The sequence below is a fragment of the Trachemys scripta genome, chromosome 7 (genome assembly GCF_013100865.1).
Source record: "Trachemys scripta elegans isolate TJP31775 chromosome 7, CAS_Tse_1.0, whole genome shotgun sequence".
NCBI lineage: Eukaryota > Metazoa > Chordata > Testudines > Emydidae > Trachemys > Trachemys scripta.
In genome coordinates this window covers 69725073-69744792 of record NC_048304.1, presented here as the reverse complement: position 1 = coordinate 69744792, position 19720 = coordinate 69725073, and the positions used below count along the sequence as shown (strand labels likewise).

Sequence of the window (19720 nt, the reverse complement as noted above, 5' to 3'; positions counted from 1 at the left end):
CTAAGGAACCGGTTACAGATGATAGATCTGTGAGGGATGTTTTTGTCTTGAGAGACATGGCTATTTTCCCCTCAAGACATTTTGCTGTACTCTTGAATTCTATTCATCTCGACTCCTACCATGCTTTGGGTGTCTCCTTGGACATCTTGCTGCAAACTGAGGAAAAGCAATGTATTAAACAATCTTATGCCAGTGTTACAGGGGAACCTACATCAAATTAATAGTTCCTTGAGACCATATGAGGACATGAACACATAACGGTTATTTAGCAACACTTCCCTTCCCATACCAAAATACAACACTGTTTTGGCTTTCATTGACCATTATAACTAGCTTATGCACCTATCTTTATTATATCCTTGTTCATCCTCCTCCTCTTTGCTTACTGTAGTTTGCCTAATCTTAGAACATGAGGTCTATGAGACTATCTTTCTGTTATGTGTTTGCATAGGACTTAGTACGATGAAGCCCAATCTGTGCTGAGGTTCTTAACACTACCATAATAGAAATTAATTAAAAATTACATACAAAATGTAAGTGTACAACCAGTTATAAATGTACACAAAGATGATCTTTCTAGACAGATGAAAGTAAATAAGAGCTTAATTGCAATAATTTTTAATATAGTAATAGAGCATGAGACAAACCAAGGTTAGTATTGTTTTATTAAGAGAGACAGGTCAAAGAAAAGTGGGGAGTACAAGACCGATCTTTGGTGATATCCATGTGGTCGCCAACTTTGTGGAAGCATGAAGGTTTCCAACAAGTTACCAGCAATATGAATACAAGAACCATTCTAAACTGAGGAAGACCTCGGTCTTTCACTCTATACTGAAAAAATGAGTAAAGATCAACAGGTTATAGAGTGCCATTTACAAAGCAATGCTGGCAATTATGCCATGAAATGAAGATGTGTGGTTCTCTCAACCAAACTAAATCCAATAGTAAAAAGAGAGGTCACAGAGAATTCAGAAATATAATTCACAGAAGCAGCCTACTTCTGTCAAAGTATTGTATATTGCCATCTTGCTATTCAACAGACACACCAGTGCTGGAACAACTAAAAATACACATCACAAAAGGAGGATTTCAGAGATTCAATACTATCCTCTAATAAGCATGTAAATATAAGGCAAGGATATTGCTTTAGGGAAATTTTGTGGGTATGGGTTGCTGCTTTTTGGACATGGCTAGCACCCCAATGATATTTAAGAGTTATTACACCTTCCTCTATAATTTAAAATCAAACTGCCAGACTGGGCTCTAATTAGAGCTGCCAGGTTGGCAGCAGTAACATGCTAACAGAACTTTACTTTTAAATCAGCATTTGTCAAAAAGTACAAGAACTAGAAAGAAGCAAGTTGCATGCTAGACTTCACTCTGACCAATTATCATAGCCTGGGCATTCTCCATTCCAAAAAGTCACTGAGAATATATAGATCAGGGTAAGCAACCTATGGCACGCATGCCAAAGGCGGCACACAAGCGGATTTTCAGTGGCACTCACACTGCCCGGGTCTTGGCCGCCGGTCCGGGGGGGCTCTGCATTTAAATTTAATTTTAAATGAAGCTTCTTAAACATTTTAAAAACCTTATTTACTTTATATAAAGCAATAGTTTAGTTATATATTATAGACTTGTAGAAAGAGACCTTCTAAAAACGTTAAAATGTATTACTGGCACGCAAAACCTTAAATTAGAATGAATAAATAAAGACTCGGCACACCACTTCTGAAAGGTTGCCAACCCCTGATATAGATTCTCTCATGATTATGAACGTCAAATATAAAAAGTGTTCTTGCTAGATGAAGCAGTGAATTGTCCATCCGGTTTTTACTGGACATGTTCTCATTCTCTGCAATGGATACACCTGGAATCTACATTTACCATTTCCAGCCCTTTTGAGTTACTCTTTCTTAAGCCCTGACTCATCAGAACCCACAAATGGGGAAGCAGCACCAACATAAACTCTGGCATAACACAGTGCTTTTGCACAACAACCACAGAGCAATGGAAACCATCAGTTACTAGCAACATGTTTGCACACTAATGAAGCTTTCCACAACCTTTCTACTCATTTCTCCCCACCTTGAACTCATTTTTCCTCCCAGCCAGTCGTCAGCTCAAGCATGATCTGCCTTGATGAGGTTTTCCTGTAAACAAAGGTTGTTTTGGGAAAAAAGTAGAACAGGCTGGACTCTGGCCCTCACTCCCAGATAGAAAAATTAGGAATGAATCCAGATGATAAAAATCCCTGCTGAAGAATCAAGCTGAATTAATTCTGTCTGGAGGAAAAAAATGTGAGGAATTTAGAATTATGCAGAAGCCAGATACGTTTGGATGAGATTAACTGTTTGCATTCAGGGAGAGTTCAGAACTTCTCCTTGACTCTTCCCACATCCACCTCCATGGTTGGTGAACTCTGTTCTGCTTTATAAACAAATTTATCTCCCCAGTTTATTGCAGCATCATAGCTCATGGAGTTGTTTCTTTACTGTACATTCAGAGTTCCATCTGCACAGGCAAGTAGATAGGACAGATCCACACTTCATCTGCACCAGAGCTGAAGAATATCAGTAACATCAAGGGATTTAGACAATAGTTTTTCTCACTGGTTGTTTTATCTTATCTGTAGCTAACTACATGCACAGCTTATGGGTTATTTAAATGTTTAAGACACAGACTTTAGGTATCTTACTGCTCATTGTCAAGATTTGAGAGTACCAACAGCAAAAGCTAACTGGTGGGAAAGCAGAATGCCACATGAAAAAGTTACAGAACTATTAAAGAGATCTAACAATTTACAATGTAAGAATATAAATTTAGCAAACGTTTCCCTTAAAACAAACCCAGTGTGTTGTATAAGCCATCAGGCAGAAGGAGAGGGTTATGCGTTAGTCATTTCTGTAATTACAATGGGCACCTCTTTTAAACTGTGGATAGCATAGGAAGAGCTTAATTAAATTTAAGAAGAGAATGCAGATTCTTCAAGACCTATTTGTGTTTTATATACAGAAAAGCGTTAATTACGTTAAAATCTCTCATAACATTCAGAGAAAATGGAATTTAGGTAAGAAAGTTTTGTTAATTGTTTATCTTTACAATGTTCACAGAATGACTAGGAAATGCATAACAGGAAGTAGCATGGTCTCATACACTGAACTAGGTTTCATACTGCAGTCCTATCAGGACAGGGAGAAATCCAAAACAAATTAATGGTTTACATTTTTTTGACTGTGGAAAACCTTGTATGTTATAATACAATTAGCTCAAACTTTCTCCGTTTTCCAAAACAATGAAGGAAGAATAGGCCCCATTACATACATGGCTTCTGCTGGACCCCTGAAAATGCTCAAATGGATTTCTATAATCACTAAGAAGAATCATAGAATCATAGAATATCAGAGTTGGAAGGGACCTCAAGAGGTCATCTAGTCCAACCCCCTGCTCAAAGCAGGACCAATTCCCAGCTAAATCATCCCAGCCAGGGCTTTGTCAAGCCGGGCCTTAAAAACCTCCAAGGAAGGAGACTCCACCACCTCCCTAGGTAACGCATTCCAGTGTTTCACCACCCTCCTAGTGAAATAGTTTTTCCTGATATCCAACCTGGACCTCCCCCACTGCAACTTGAGACCATTGCTCCTTGTTCTGTCATCTGCCATCACTGAGAACAGCCGAGCTCCATCCTCTTTGGAACCCCCCTTCAGGTAGTTGAAGGCTGCTATCAAATCCCCCCTCATTCTTCTCTTCTGGAGACTAAACAATCCCAGTTCTCTCAGCCTCTCCTCATAAGTCATGTGCTCCAGACCCCTAATCATTTTTGTTGCCCTCCGCTGGACTCTTTCCAATTTTTCCACATCCTTCTTGTAGTGTGGGGCCCAAAACTGGACACAGTATTCCAGATGAGGCCTCACCAATGTCGAATAAAGGGGAACGATCACGTTCCTCGATCTGCTGGCAATGCCCCTACTTATACAGCCCAAAATGCCGTTAGCCTTCTTGGCAACAAGAGCACACTGTTGACTCATATCCAGCTTCTCGTCCACTGTGACCCCTAGGTCCTTTTCAGCAGAACTGCTACCTAGCCATTCGGTCCCTAGTCTGTAGCAGTGCATGGGATTCTTCCGTCCTAAGTGCAGGACTCTGCACTTGTCCTTGTTGAACCTCATCAGGTTTTTTTCTGCCCAATCCTCTAATTTGTCTAGGTCCCTCTGTATCCGATCCCTACCCTCTAGTGTATCTACCACGCCTCCTAGTTTAGTGTCATCTGCAAACTTGCTGAGAGTGCAGTCCACACCATCCTCCAGATCATTAATAAAGATATTAAACAAAACCGGCCCCAGGACCGACCCTTGGGGCACTCCACTTGAAACCGGCTGCCAACTAGACATGGAGCCATTGATCACTACCCGTTGAGCCCGACGATCTAGCCAGCTTTCTATCCACCTTACAGTCCATTCATCCAGCCCATACTTCTTTAACTTGGTGGCAAGAATACTGTGGGAGACCGTATCAAAAGCTTTGCTAAAGTCAAGGAATAACACATCCACTGCTTTCCCCTCATCCACAGAGCCAGTTATCTCATCATAGAAGGCAATTAGGTTAGTCAGGCACGACTTCCCCTTCGTGAATCCATGCTGACTGTTCCTGATCACTTTCCTCTCCTCTAAATGTTTCATAATTGATTCCTTGAGGACCTGCTCCATGATTTTTCCAGGGACTGAGGTAAGGCTGACTGGCCTGTAGTTCCCCGGATCCTCCTTCTTCCCTTTTTTAAAGATGGGCACTACATTAGCCTTTTTCCAGTCATCTGGGACCTCCCCCGATCGCCATGAGTTTTCAAAAATAATGGCTAATGGCTCTGCAATCTCACCCGCCAACTCTTTTAGCACCCTCGGATGCAGCGCATCCGGCCCCATGGACTTGTGCACGTCCAGTTTTTCTAAATAGTCCTGAACCACTTCTTTCTCCACAGAGGGTTGGTCACCTTCTCCCCATGCTGTACTGCCCAGTGCAGCAATCTGGGAGCTGACCTTGTGCGTGAAGACAGAGGCAAAAAAATCATTGAGTACATTAGCTTTTTCCACATCCTCTGTCACTAGGTTGCCTCCCTCATTCAGTAAGGGGCCCACACTTTCCTTGATTTTCTTCTTGTTGCTAACATACCTGAAGAAACCCTTCTTGTTACTCTTAACATCTCTTGCTAACTGCAACTCCAAGTGTGATTTGGCCTTCCTGATTTCACTCCTGCACGCCTGAGCAATATTTTTATACTCCTCCCTGGTCATTTGTCCAATCTTCCACTTCTTATAAGCCTCTTTTTTGCATTTAAGATCAGCAAGGATTTCACTGTTTAGCCAAGCTGGTCGCCTGCCATATTTACTATTCTTTCTACACATCGGGATGGTTTGTTCCTGCAACCTCAATAAGGATTCTTTAAAATACAGCCAGCTCTCCTGGACCCCTTTGCCCTTCATGTTATTCTCCCAGGGGATCCTGCCCATCTGTTCCCTGAGGGAGTCAAAGTCTGCTTTTCTGAAGTCCAGGGTCCATATTCTGCTGCTCTCCTTTCTTCCTTGTGTCAGGATCCTGAACTCGACCATCTCATGGTCACTGCCTCCCAGGTTCCCATCCACTTTTGCTTCCCCTACTAGTTCTTCCCTGTTTGTGAGCAGCAGGTCAAGAAAAGCTTTGCCCCTAGTTGGTTCCTCCAGCACTTGCACCAGGAAATTGTCCCCTACACTTTCCAAAAATTTCCTGGATTGCCTGTGCACCGCTGTATTGCTCTCCCAGCAGATATCAGGGTGATTAAAGTCTCCCATGAGAACCAGGGCCTGCGATCTAGCAATTTCTGCTAGCTGCCAGAAGAAAGCCTCGTCCACCTCATCCCCCTGGTCTGGTGGTCTATAGCAGACTCCAACCACAACATCACCCTTGTTGCTCCCACTTCTCAACTTTATCCAGAGACTCTCAGGTTTTTCTGCAGTATCATACCGGAGCTCTGAGCAGTCATACTCCTCTCTTACATACAACGCAACTCCCCCACCTTTTCTGCCCTGCCTGTCCTTCCTGAACAGTTTATATCCATCCATGACAGTACTCCAGTCATGTGAGTTGTCCCACCAAGTCTCTGTTATTCCAATCACATCATAGTTCCCTGACTGTGCCAGGACTTCCAGTTCTCCCTGCTTGTTTCCCAGGCTTCTTGCATTTGTGTATAGGCACTTAAGATAACTCAATGATCGTCCCTCTTTCTCAGCATGAGACAGGAGTCCTCCCCTCTTGCGCTCTCCTGCTTGTGCTTCCTCCCAGGATCCCATTTCCCCACTTACCTCAGGGGAGCAAACATTTCATACTTGTCTGTATTTAACATGCACATACCGAGCAAGGTAGCTGCTTAGAGAGCATGTCTGTCAAACACCAATGAAATGAAAACTTCTTAACAAAACCAGTAGATAGGCTGGCAAAAATCAAATACACAAATATAAAAATGGAGAATAACTGACTAGGCAGTAGTACTTGCAGAAAAGTATCTAAGAGTTATAGTAGATCACACATTTAGTGTTACCATATTTTAAGTGTCCAAAAAGAGGACACTCCATGGGGCCCCGGTCCCGCCCCAACTCCAGCCCCAGCCCCGCCCCAACTCCACCCCAAACCCAAAGTCCCCGCCCCCTCCCCTGAACGCTTCGCCACCCTGCTCTTCCCCTTCCTCTGCTTCCATACAAACAGGCAGGCAGCAGGTAAGCTGGGGGGCACGAGGAGGCGCGGCCCAGTCCGGCCCCCCCAGCAGAGCGGCTCTCTCCGGCGGCTGGCCTCAGCCAAGAGGCTCTGGCCCCAGCGTCTCCGGCCCGGCTTGGCTCGGGTCCTGGGGCGCCGCCCCGGTTCTGGCCGAGCACACCGGCCGGCGGCCCTGGCCCTGGGCGAGCAGCGCTGGCCAGCAGCCCCGGTCCCAGGGGCTCCAGCCCGGCCCCGGCAGAGCGAGCGGCGCCGGCCAGCAGCCGAGCACCCGCCGGCCCCAGAGGCTCCGGCTCCGGTCCCAGCAGCTCCAGCCCGGACCCAAGCCCCACGACCCCTCCCTCCTTATTTTCCCGGTCATGTCTGACTTTTTGGCAATTCCCCCTGGCCGGGGATTTGAAGACCAAAAAGCTGGACATGTCCAGGAAAATCCGGACGTATGGTAACCCTACACACATTGAATGTAAGCAAACAATGTGAGGCAGTTGTGAAAAAGGTGACTATCATTCAGAGATGAAAATAAGCTGGTCCGGTCTGGTATGGCATACCGGTAAGAGCCAGTACACAGACGACCGTTCTGGCAGGGCTGCTGATGAGGGAGCCAGAAGGAGCCCAGCAATTTAAAAGGGCCCGGGGCTCCCAGCAACAGCCAGAGATCCTAGGCTCCTGGCCGCCGCCACTGCTACCCCAACCGCGATTTAAAGGGCCCGGGGCTCCCAACTACCACAATTGCTACTACATCAGCAGCCAGAGCCCCTGGCCTATAAATCACCTCCCGAGGTCCCTTCCAGCCCTACATTTCATGATTCTAAGTAATATCATCCTGGCCTACTGTATATGAGAAGACAGGCGAATTAAGAAAACAGACAGAAAAGCTCTTAGATGTGCATGTTTGGCATGTCTTTCTTTAACCAATTAAAAGGAAAAGATTTTTTTTGCCTCATCCTTCTCAGATCTAATTCACTTCAGTTGTTGGTCAAATCTGTAACTCAAATTCCAATAAGTGCTTTTTCTCCCAATAATGTTTTAATTTTGCCAATTCCAGCCCTTGCTCTCAAATCTATTTAGCAGTTCCTCAACAGCATATGAAGTGAGATGGGGAATAGATATCTCAGTTATCTACCACACCTAAGGAGTAATGGGAAGAAATTAAGGGTATGTCTAAACTTACTGGGGATCAACGCTACAGCAATCAATGCACTCGGAGTCGATTTAGCGAGTCTAGTGAAGACCTGCTAAATCGACCGCAGATCGCTCTGCAGAACGAGACACCTAAAGTACTCTACCAGAACAAGACGCGTAAAGTAAGTCAATGGGACAGCGTCTCCTGTTGACCCAGAGCGGTGTAGACACCGCAGTAAGTCAACCTAAGCTACGCTGACTCCAGCTACGTTATTCATGTAGCTGGAGTTGCGTAACTTAGGTCGATTTACCCCCATAGTGTAGACAAGGCCTAAGAAAGGGAAAATTTAGGTTGAATATCAGAAAAGCTTCCCAACTATTAGCCTTTGGAATAATCTCTCACATCAAGTGGGGGAAAATCTCATCTCATTTAAAATTTGACTAGATTAAAAAAAAAAAAAAAAACTCTAGGAGGTGTACAATAAGATGATTTACTGGCAAGGAATTGGACTAGATAACCCAAATAGGTGTACTGCATCTCTACAGAAGAGTCTAAAATAAAGTTTGTTAACAGAAGTTGCAACATTTTTAGGGCTCACATTTTTTTCCCTACAAATATCCCACCTTCACTACCAATTATTGCAACTCAACAATCAGTGCCGGCTCTATGTTTTTTGCTGCCCCAAGCAAAAAAGTTTTTGGCTGCTCCCCACCCCAGTCCTGGGCTCTCCTCCTTCCCCCAACTGCACCCTCCTGCTGCCCCAGCCCTGGGTCACTGGTAACTCCCTCCCAGGGCGGGTCATTCAGCAGGAATTTTGGATGTGCACAGAACACAGACAGGATTGGTTCCCATATGGTTACAGAAATGCAGTAAAGTGGAACAATTTTCAGCTTGTGTGACTGGAGGATATCTGAATGCATATTATAAGACTGTCCTACATAAATGAGGAAAAGTTGAGTTGCCTTTATTATTCTTTTGTTCCATTCTTTGTTTCTATGGGGAATGCACTATCACGGTCTTCCTTTTAAACAAATAAAACTAAAACTTAAAAAAAAAAAAAAAAGCAATGGCTATTAAAAATAGCAATTCCCGTCCTAATAACCACTGGGAAGCATTTCTTGCTCAATTTATTCTACAGCAAGTTACAGTGGATCAGTATATTTGATTTGGGGGAAATGAAGTAACAGCTGCCCAAATTGAGCTTGAGCACTCCTGAATTTTGAGGGTGTTCAAATCTGGAAGGCAGGTGCTAGATTCCCTTTCTGAATATTAGCTATATCTGGAGAGGAAAAGTCAATTTCTGCTTCCATGGCTCAGAAGTGGAAATCCTCCTAAGTGCCTGGTACTGTATCTAAAGCTGCCCAGGTCCAGAGCCTCCCCTCCCTTACTTTTCATTTTAAATTCTAGTGGGATCCACATACCTTCCTTGCTAGGCTTCAGATAGAGAGGTGCCCTGTCCATTTAGTTCCCCCCCCCCCCAATTCCTTCTTTGGAAGAGAGCCCAGGGCTGGGGCGGCAGGGGAGTGCAGGTGGGGGCCAGAGCTGGGGCAGCAGGGGGTATGGGCGGGGGGGGGGGGGGTGAGTCGGCCAAAAACCTAGAGCTAGCTCTGTTCCTACCATTCACAGCAAGCTGCAGATTTCAGTTCCATACTCCTTTCCCACACCCTTTCCTGTTGCTAGTGGCCGAGGGAATGCTGGGAAATGTAATTCTTTCCCTGCTCCAGGGCTGGCTCTATAGGCAGGGAGCTAACCAAGGAACTACAGCTCCCAGGGCTCCCTGTTGGTTCTCAGCTCCCATGCTGGATTCTTGCGCCCCTTGCAAATCTGCTGCCCCAAGCAACTGCTTGCTTTACTGGTGCCTAGAGCCGGCCCTGTCAACAATACGTATACCAGGCACTGGCAGTTCCAAAACCCTGTTGTTTAATTCCAATCACAAGCAAATCACAGCAATGTTGGTAGCAACAGAAAGAAATTTTAAGAAAAAAAGGTCAAAAACGTGTGACTAAAGCATACCATTATCAACATAATGATGGTTCCAGCTATCACACTTAGTAGATTGAATTGTATACCTGTACATATTTAGTCCAGCGCATTCCTAGTGGCAAATGGAAAAATAATGGCGTAATGCTGGGGTGACTACCACAGGGCTTTGACGGGGAGAAAAGGTTAAACTAGCAAAATATAAGAGAGATATTATACCTGTGCTGTGTATTGTACATATGCCCTACAGACACAACCATCCCTATGAAGGGAAAAACTAGGACTTTCTAGAAAATAGTAAATTATTTTTTTCCTTAAGAATTTAGCTCAGATGTTGTTTTTAACTCTTATTGTTTCTTGAGGATGGGAAGCTAAAAAACACTTAAGAAATTGGTTAATGCAACATCAACAGTCCATCATAATCTTACCTTTTCACTCCATGCCCAAAGCCCGGCTGCAAGGAAAGCAACTCCAGCTAGCTACAGAAAAGAATAAAGAAAATTTGATTAGTACACTAATCAGGAACGAAAACAAGACTTCCCAATGTGAAATAATATGCTTCCCTCACCCTCCTTTGAAATAATCACCATAAATACATATAATAAAGTAAATAGGAGAATGTATTTATGAGTCTCTGTATGTGTATAGGCTTACATAGAACAGCAATCCTCTTCTCAGAAAAAATTGTTATAGCATAACATAAAAATAATCTGATAGAAGAGAATTAAGTTTACATTTCCTGTAGGAACAGAAAGGCTTGTTAGGGCTCTAAAGTTCTGTATAAGTGTGTTCCCCCTCATGTGAGGTCAACCATTGTATCCATACCGAAGAAACAAAAACATAGGACAAAGACTCACAATGATTGAGGGACACAGGAAAAAGTCTTGATTTCAGGAAGCATCACCTACAGTTTTCATTAATGTTAAGCAAATTTAGTACTGGCAAAGGATATCTGCTCTATAGCGCAACTAGAGAATGAGATTCTCTGACTAGACACATGGCTCGGCAGTGGCAGTGCATGTTCCCTCTTTGCCATTCCACATGTGTGCCTTAAACTTGTCCTGGGGGAAAACATCTCTCAGAGATGTGCTGAATCAACTCAGTTCTCTGTGAATACCTCTGAAGAGGCTCTAAGCACTTCACAGGATCAGGCCTGACCATCAGCTGTGGCTAGTGCTAGGTACTCTAATGATGAATGGATCTGAGCCATCTCATCCCCAGACTCTTGGACTTGTGATTCTGGAATGTTGATACAAAGAGTTTGCAACAATAAAAGGCTGAGAGCAACAGATGTGCTTGAAAATAATGTACATTGGGTTTAAGGCCCAGATATTGAAATACTTACACATATAAATAATCCCATTAATTTCAAGGGGAATACTCATTTGAATAAAGAAAAGGATGTAAATAAATGTTTGCAAGATCAGGGCCTAAAATAATAATTATAGCGTTTTCCTCTTTAAATCTCAGAGTACTTTGAGATGGTTAGCATCGTATCCCCATTTTGCAGCAGAGAAACTAAATCTAATGAGCTCTTCCTAGCCAATGCTCAGAACCAGTACTCCATCCTCATCCTCTTTGATGACAGTTGACCATGCTCTCCTTCTTTAAATCTTGCTCTCCCTTGGGTTCCGTGACTGTACTATGCTAGTTCTCCTGCCTCTCTAATCACTTCTTTAGCATGTCCTTGGAGGATACTCCTTCTCGCCCAGCTTTCTGCAGGGGTTATAGATGGCTTTATCCTTGGTCCGTCTCTCTCTCAGAGTAATCTCATCTGCACAACACAAATTCAACTACCATCTCCACATGCTGACGATGTGCAGATCTACCTCTCTACTCCAGGCTTGTCTCTTTCTGTCCAAACCAAAACCTCAGCGCCTCTCACTCTCTCCCCGACATCTTCTTGTGGATGATCAATTCAAGCCTTCCCAGGTCCTCTCGCAGTTACAGTGGACACCACCACAACACAGGCATGTAACCTCGACATCATCTTTGACTCAAACCTCTTTCTACATTGTCACATCCAGGCTATACATGCCCCTTCTCCTGTTCACTTGTCCAGTATGAGGTTGTTCAAGATAGGGGAAGCCTGTCTTGTGACTTTTTACACAACTTTTGGAAACTGGACCTTAGGCTCCTTTGTGCTCGGTATTGTGTGTCAGTGTGTGTTCACCCACTCAGACAAGCCACCAGGAACAAGGCTTTATTCTGTAAAGAACATAGAACAGGATTACAGTCCAGCAGCTTCTCTCTGCTTGCTTGCTATGTGCTCCCAGTTCAGTCAGTGCTGAGATCTCCTGCTGGGGGAACAGAGGGTACATCCTGGCAGGAACTGTTCTCCCAACATGCTGCAGTTTGTGGTCCACAACTTGTAGTTCCCAGGGCTGCTGTTGAAGCACACTGGACCTTGGGCTACATAGATCTAAGTCTTGCGGGTTATGCCAAAATAATCTCTCTAAAATACCACCTTTCCTATCCATCAATGCAGCTAAAATGCTCACCCAGGCTCTTATCTTGCATCTCAAATACTGCAACGTCCTTCTCTCTGGCCTTGACAAATACAATCTTGCTCCACTTATACCCATTCACAATGCTGCTTTAAAAAAAAAAAAAAAATCACTCGTAGCCCTTTGATTTGACCACATCACCTCCCCCTTTGCATCCCTCCACTAGCTTCTGCCTCTACCGCACCAAAAACATAAGCCACTTATTGTCACTCTCAAGGCCCTTTACAGCCTATCCCCACCCTAGCCATCATGTCTCATTCAATGTCAAATTCCACGCCTGTTAGGTCAATAAGTGTAGCCTCCATTGTGCAATTATTGTATTTTCAAACAAGCACCTTCATGCCTTCCTCCCATGCTCCTCCCTTCACGTTTGGGAGGAGATCCCCATAAACATCCACAAACCTACCTGATTATCCTCCTTCAAATTCATCATTTGCTGTCATGCCTACAAAAAAAACTTGACTACAATTAGGCAGTGGTCTCAGCACACCAGCAGCCTGTCACGCTGACCAATATGGTCTCATTGTTTCCTTGTATTCCCTCAGTCTGTCTGTAAGTATCCATATTAGATTATAAACTCTGTGGGGCAGGGATCTTTTTATTCTGGTTCTTATGGCACCTAGTGCACTACTAGCCTCAATCATAGACCAGAACCCCATGAATTACAGTAGGGTTGCCAACTTTCCGATTGCAGAAAACTGAACACCCTTGCCCCCTGCCCCACCCCTATCTAAGGCCCCGCCCCCTGTTCACTCCATTCCCCCCCTCCTTCTCTTGCTCGTTCTCCCCCACCCTCGCTCGCTCACTCAATTTCACTGGGATGGGCAAGGGTTGGGGTGCAGGAGAGGTGAGGGCTCTGGCTGGGGTTGCAGGCTCCAGGGTGGGGCCTGAAATGAGGGGTTTGGAGAGGGTGTGGGTGCTCTGTGCTGGGGCAGAGGGTTGGAGTGCGGGGGAGTGAGGGCTCTGGCTAGGGGTGCAGGCTCTGGTGTGGGGCCGGGGATAAGGGGTTTGGGATACAGGAGGGGACTCTAGGCTGGGGGGTTCAGAGTGCAAGAGAGAGTGCAGGTTCTGGGAGGGAGTTTGGGTGCAGGAGGGGGCTCAGGACTGGGGCAGCAGGTTGGGGTGTGGGCTCTGGGAGGGAGTTTGAGTGTGAGAGGGGGCTCAGGACTGGGGCACAGGAGGGGCTGCAGGCTCTGGGTGGCGCTTACCTCAAGTGGCTCCTGGAAGCGGATGGCATTTCCCTCCAGCTCCTAGGCGGAGGCACAGGCAGGCGGCTCTGCATGCTGCCCCCAGCCGCACATGCCACCCCTGCAGCTCCCATTGGCCACTGTTCCCGCCATGCTGTTCAAGCCAGCACTTGAGATAGGGGCAGCACGAGAAGCCCCCATGGCCATGCCTTTGCCTAGGAGCTGGAGGAAAATGCCAGCCACTTCCAGGAGCCACGCGGAGCCAGGGAGCCTGCCTTCGCCCTGCTACACTACCAACCGAACTTTTAACAGCCCACTTATGGTGCTGACCGGATTCCTTTTTGACAGGGTGCTCCCTGGTTGAAAACCGGATGCCTGGCAACCCTAAATTACAGTAATAACCACTTGTTTGTATCTGACTTGTCCAAGGCCACAGAACAAATTGGCGATGAGCCAGGAACTGAATACAGATCTCCCAACTTCCAGTCCTGTACCTTAGCCTCTGCAGACTGCCTCTCATGAGGTACTACCTTCTAATAAGCAGCATTACAAATATAAGAATGGCCATACTGGGTCAGACCAATGGTCCATCTGTCCCAGTATCCAGTCTTCTGACAGTGGCTGGTGCCAGATGCTCAGGGGGAATGAACAGAACAGGGCAGTTATTGAATGAGCCATTCCGGTCATCCAGTCTCAGCTTCTGGCAGTCTGAGGTTTATGGACACTGTCTGTCTTGGTTAATAGCCATTGATGGACCTATCCTCCACGAACTTATCTAATTCTTTTTTGAACCCAGTTATACTTTTGGAATTCACAACATCCTTTGGCAACAAGTTCCACAAGTTGACTGTGTTGTGTGAAGTACTTCTGCCTATTAATTTCCATCAGGTGACCCCTGGTTCTTGTATTATGTGAAGGGAATACAGAAGTGTCGTTTATCACTTTCTCCACACCATTCATGATTTTAGAGACCCCTATCATAGCCTGCCTCAGTCATCTCTTTTCTAAGCTGACAAGTCCATTCTTTTAAATGTCTCCTCATAAAACAAGTCTTTTCAGGGCTTGATTTTAGCCCGCTTCATTTTTTCCTCCTACAAATAAAAAATTAACTCCTTTTAAAAACTGTTAATCAAAAATGCACGTGCTGCCACCTTAAGGGACCATTCTATATATTCCTGTGTCAAGGATATTATCCCATGGCCCATTTTTTTAAACCACTTATCTGCGCTCTGATGATGATTTCAGAGAATTTCATGCACTACTTCCCCCAGCTCATTCCCGTTTAGTAATTTTATAGAGTAGTACTAGACTGAGTGCTCCTATATTCCTTTTTTTTTTTTTTTTTTTTTAATATGATCTGTCTATGTCAAGACTCATTACCTAACCCCCTTCCCATTCAATTAGATAAGCTATTTCTTTGCTTCCTGCTCCTAACTTTAAGCCACTCGGAATTAGGTGATAGGGATGGTCTCCAACTCCTTCCTTTTCAGAAAGCAGCAAGTTTGAGAAACACCTAACCCAGATTTTGCATTGACTTAAACATTGTACAATCCCGATTAACTCAGCTCTTTCATGTGAAGCAAAAATTGATCCTTGTTCTGACCTCGTGATCTCTCTCTCCAACCTCAACACTTTGTAGTCACAGGCAGCCTTTGTCTTCACGCCCAATATCAGTATCCAAACAAAGATGACACTTTCCACCCCCAATGTCTGAGCTAACCAGCTCTTTATCTGCTCAAGCAGTAATTCGCTCCCCTAGAGCATACCTGCTGACCTTGTAGGTTAATAATATGCTGCTACAGCAAAAGCTTTTCCATAGTTTGAGAGTAAATGAGGTCTCATCCTCACTTCTCTAAGTCTATAATAGAAACCATTTACCCAAAAGCTTGGCGGCATCTCAGAAACCTATGGATAAACAGCTTTAGATGAAGGAGAGGAGCCACCCACCCAGAGGCCACTAAAGACAATCAACATTTCAGCGTGCCACCTACGCCTAGAGTGGCAGATTTAGGCAGTCTGCCCCTCCTTCATGATAGAAGGGTGAACGGGCCAAATCTGCCATCTTAGGCTACTGCCTAGTTTACTGATACCCAACCAGCTTTGGGAATGCTGTCTTCTGGGTTCAGAGTAGTTAGAGATGGAAAAAACTCTACCTTGCACTTGGCAGGGAGGGTACAATTCCCCAGAAACAGGCTGAATCCAATATTAGACTGACACCATACTTGCTTTCTCTCAGCCAAAAGGAAGTGCAGGAGGCATGCTAACTGGAGTGTGCAGAGCCTGCGATCATAACCAACTTTCAGGAGTTTCAGTTGGCAAGAGCTGCATTGTGCTAGCAGAACACTGGTTTTTAAACTGAAGTCAGCGCTTTGCCATGATTTCTACTTTGTGCATTCTTGCTTCTTCTTAGCATATGTGCAATATGCCTCACATGGCACGTGACCAGGAGTCAACAAAGTATTTGGTCCACTGGTTGGATCATTAGCTTCCCCAGCCCAGGAACTGATGGGGAGTGCAGTATGAACGCTGCCCCCTGCCTCCCTGCATTCTTGCTGACAGGCCATAACCAGACTGTAAATACCAAACACCGGCTTTTCTAAGGTGCTTAACAAGGTACCCAACCATCACTTGCTAGGTATCCCCCCGCTGCTTTTTATAAGATGGCTTAACTGTGTTCCAGATTGTAATGGATTTTTCTTAATTTCTCAGACAATTTCCTTATTACTTACAGCAATTCTTCCCAGGTCTGAAATTGTTTTGTTTGTGTGTGCTTTAGTCTCCCTCCCTTCATTCACTCTACAGCAGCACTTTTGTTACTATTTGTGAGTGCTAGGCAGCTGGCCATATTTCTTTTTAATTAATATGAAGAACTGACATTACATATATAATTTTCAATATAATTTTTGGGCTCACCACAGCATGTCTTCTGCTCTTCTGTAGTAAGCCTGAATTCTCCCCTTGAGATCATATTCAATGGTGTTCTTGCCTGCCATTTCCACTATCTCAGAACCAATACTTCTATTACCACTATGGAGGGCTTCATTTCTCTTGAGTCTGTGATCTGCTATTTCCCTCTAAGTTTGACAATACATGCCTGCTGAGAAGTAGAGCCCAATATCTTAAAAAAAAACAAAAAACAAAACAACCCTCTGACAAAAAAATAACCTTTTTCTAGCAAAAGCAGCCATATCTGGAGCTACCACCTTCAGCGAGCTGAACACTACAGATAATTCCACGTGATGTAGTAAAAGAGGAGAAGACAGAGCTTTATCATCATTACACGTTAAGCAGATGTCAGGATTTTGAAGTGTCACAGCTTCTATTGTCCCAGGTATGGCACTGATCAGAGTTGGAGAAATTCCTGGTTTGCTCTGTGGCTAAAAATGCTGGGGGTGATGTATAAGCCATTTTATACCTAGTTACTCAAAAGACTGTCAGATGATTCTGCAAGAGCTCAGTACCACATAATAGGACAAGCACACAGAAAGTGATGCAAAACAATTATGCGTGAAGCACCCATGGGTGGACAAAGTGATGCTAGTTAAACCTCTCATTTCAAGGTTATAAGAGCAATAGCATAAAGTGAACATGCAACTTGGTCATGTTGAAGTAAGTACACACTTTGAGTGTTAAAAAAACTCCCCCATTTTAATAAGCTTTGAAAAACACATGGATGTGTCAAAAGTAGTAGTGACCTAGACTGCACCTACGTCTCTAAGCAGTGACTTTTTTCAGGTAGGGAATAAAAGTGTTTCATTGTGAATCTTCTACTATACATTATACAAAATTCAAAGCTAAAGCTAGTTAGGAAATTTTCCAGCACAAATTTTCATCAGAAATTGCTGATCCATGGAAACATTTTGGTTTCAACAAGCTTCCAACAGAACCCTGCCTAGTTTCCTGCCAGGTCACCTGGAGGGCTGCTGGGGAGCCCGAGTTTCCACCATCAAGCTTCCAGGACAGCCCTGCCATTTAGCTTGACTGTGGGAGTCCAGGACTTCCAGGGTCCCTGCTGTGGAACTGGGAGTCCTGACTTGAACTGGGGTTCTCATGGCTTCTAGGCTCCCCCAACTCTAGGAGTCAGCCCAGGGACGCAGTTAGGGAAGAGTAGCGAAAGGGAAGGGAACAAAATAGAAATATTTCAATTCTGCCCCCCCAAATAAAAAAAATTGATTTTATTTTCTTAAGGAAAATTTTGAAAATTTCTAAGTTTTGTTCCAGGTAGGAATTTCTTTTCAAAGCATTGGCGTGTCCAGGGAAAAGGGATTTCTGAATTTCAATCAGCTCTTTTTAAAGACATCCATCTAATATTTCCTACTCATGTGACACAATGATGCCAGAAGGCAAGAGAAGAAGAGGCTGGTGTAGGTTGCAGTAGACAAGGTAGCAAGTTGCCACAGTATGGGTTAATCTTGGCAGCAGGTAAAGGGTTAACTGGAACTTGAGGAAGGTTTCTAGAAAATTAATTAAGTGGGACTAGCCGATACACACAAAAAGAAGAGAAAACCATGCCCTATTCGCATACTGAGTGATTTAACACGTTCACGTTTGTTGTGTTTGAACGGATTACAGCCTTCCTGTTTTGTTCCCATCCTAATTTAAAAAAAAAAAAAAAAAAGATTTCTTAACTGAGAAGCATTTATTTTTATTTCCAAAGCATTTGATTTAGGCGGCATATTTTACCCTGCCTAGATAGGAGTTATTGGGCAAGGGGACTGGACGCCCAACAATTAAAACAGCTGAGTGTTGCTTCTGATTATTTATTACTGCACTGCAAGAGGCTACAGAGAATTTTTCCAGAGTCTGTGACAGGAAAATTGCTTCCACTTATTAAGATTCAGCAGAAAAGACATTTGCTGTCCCATAGAAGGAAAGGGAAGACAGTCTCTTTATTTCTTTCTACAGTTCCATGCGTCTTTGATGCATCCAATCTGGGGATAGTAGAAAAACCATGTTCATCTCTTTGGTATAACAATGTTTTAACTCTAGGTGAGGGATCACAGGGGCCTTTGGACATAACAAATCAATTTTAATTTTGCTGTGCTATGTACATTCCACTTTTGCCCATTCCCTTGTTATGTTACTGTCACTCAGAGAGGTTGTTGACTTGGCTGTTACAGGTTTGTCTCATTTCTATTATTTCTTTCAAAGCGTAGGTCTACTCTGAAAAGTGACTAAAAACAGAACTGGGGGTTCCATGTTAATCACCTCCAGCACCTTCCAAGTCCCATATGCTCAGTTTACAATTAAGAGGATATATTTTTCTGTCACCACAAGCAGGGCCGGCTCTAGGTTTTTTGCTACCCCAAGGAAAAAAAATTTTTGGCTGCCCCCCCACTCCAGCCCTGGGCTCTCTCCCTTCCCCCAACTGCACCCTCCTGCTGCCCCAGCCCTGGGTCACTAGTAACTCCCTCCCAGGGAGAGTCATTCAGCAGGGATTTTGGATGTGCACAGAACACAGACAGGATTGGTTCCCATATGGTTACAGAAATGCAGTAAAGTGGAACAGCTTGTGTGACTGGAGGATATCTGGATGCATATTATAAGACTGTCCTACATAAATGAGGAAAAGTTGAGGTGCCTTTATTATTCTTTTGTTCCATTCTTTGTTTCTATGGGGAATGCACTATCACGGTCTTCCTTTTAAACAAATAAAACAAACTTAAAAAAAAAAAAAAAAACGCAATGGCTATTGAAAATAGCAATTCCAGTCCTAATAACCACTGGGAAGCATTTCTTGCTCAATTTATTCTACTTTTTCTACAGCAAGTTACAGTGGATCAGTATATTTGATTTGGGGGAAATGAAGTAACAGCAGCCCAAATTGAGCTTGAGCACTCCTGAATTTTGAGGGTGTTCAAATCTGGAAGGCAGGTGCTAGATTCCCTTTCTGAATATTAGCTATATCTGGAGAGGAAAAGTCAATTTCTGCTTCCATGGCTCAGAAGTGGAAATCCTCCTAAGTGCCTGGTACTGTATCTAAAGCTGCCCAGGTCCAGAGCCTCCCCTCCCTTACTTTTCATTTCAAATTCTAGTGGGATCCACATACCTCCCGTGCTAGGCTTCAGATAGAGGTGCACCATCCATTTAGTCCCCCCAATTCCTTCTTTGGGGGAGAGCCGAGGGCTGGGGTGGCAGGAGGTGTGGGTGGGGGGAGAGCCCAGAGCTGAGGGAACGGGGGGGGG

General features: G+C 44.4%; 1 protein-coding gene across 4 annotated transcripts in view; it reads right to left on the bottom strand.

The window, feature by feature from the left end:
* TSPAN14 (tetraspanin 14) overlaps positions 1–19720 on the bottom strand; it is an 86583-nt gene that overhangs the window by 15299 nt on the left and 51564 nt on the right. For all 4 annotated transcript variants that reach the window (XM_034776046.1, XM_034776048.1, XM_034776047.1 and 1 more), the window contains one exon: positions 10270–10320. In XM_034776046.1, the coding sequence (XP_034631937.1) occupies positions 10270–10320 (51 nt within the window). The remainder of the gene's footprint in view (positions 1–10269; positions 10321–19720) is intronic.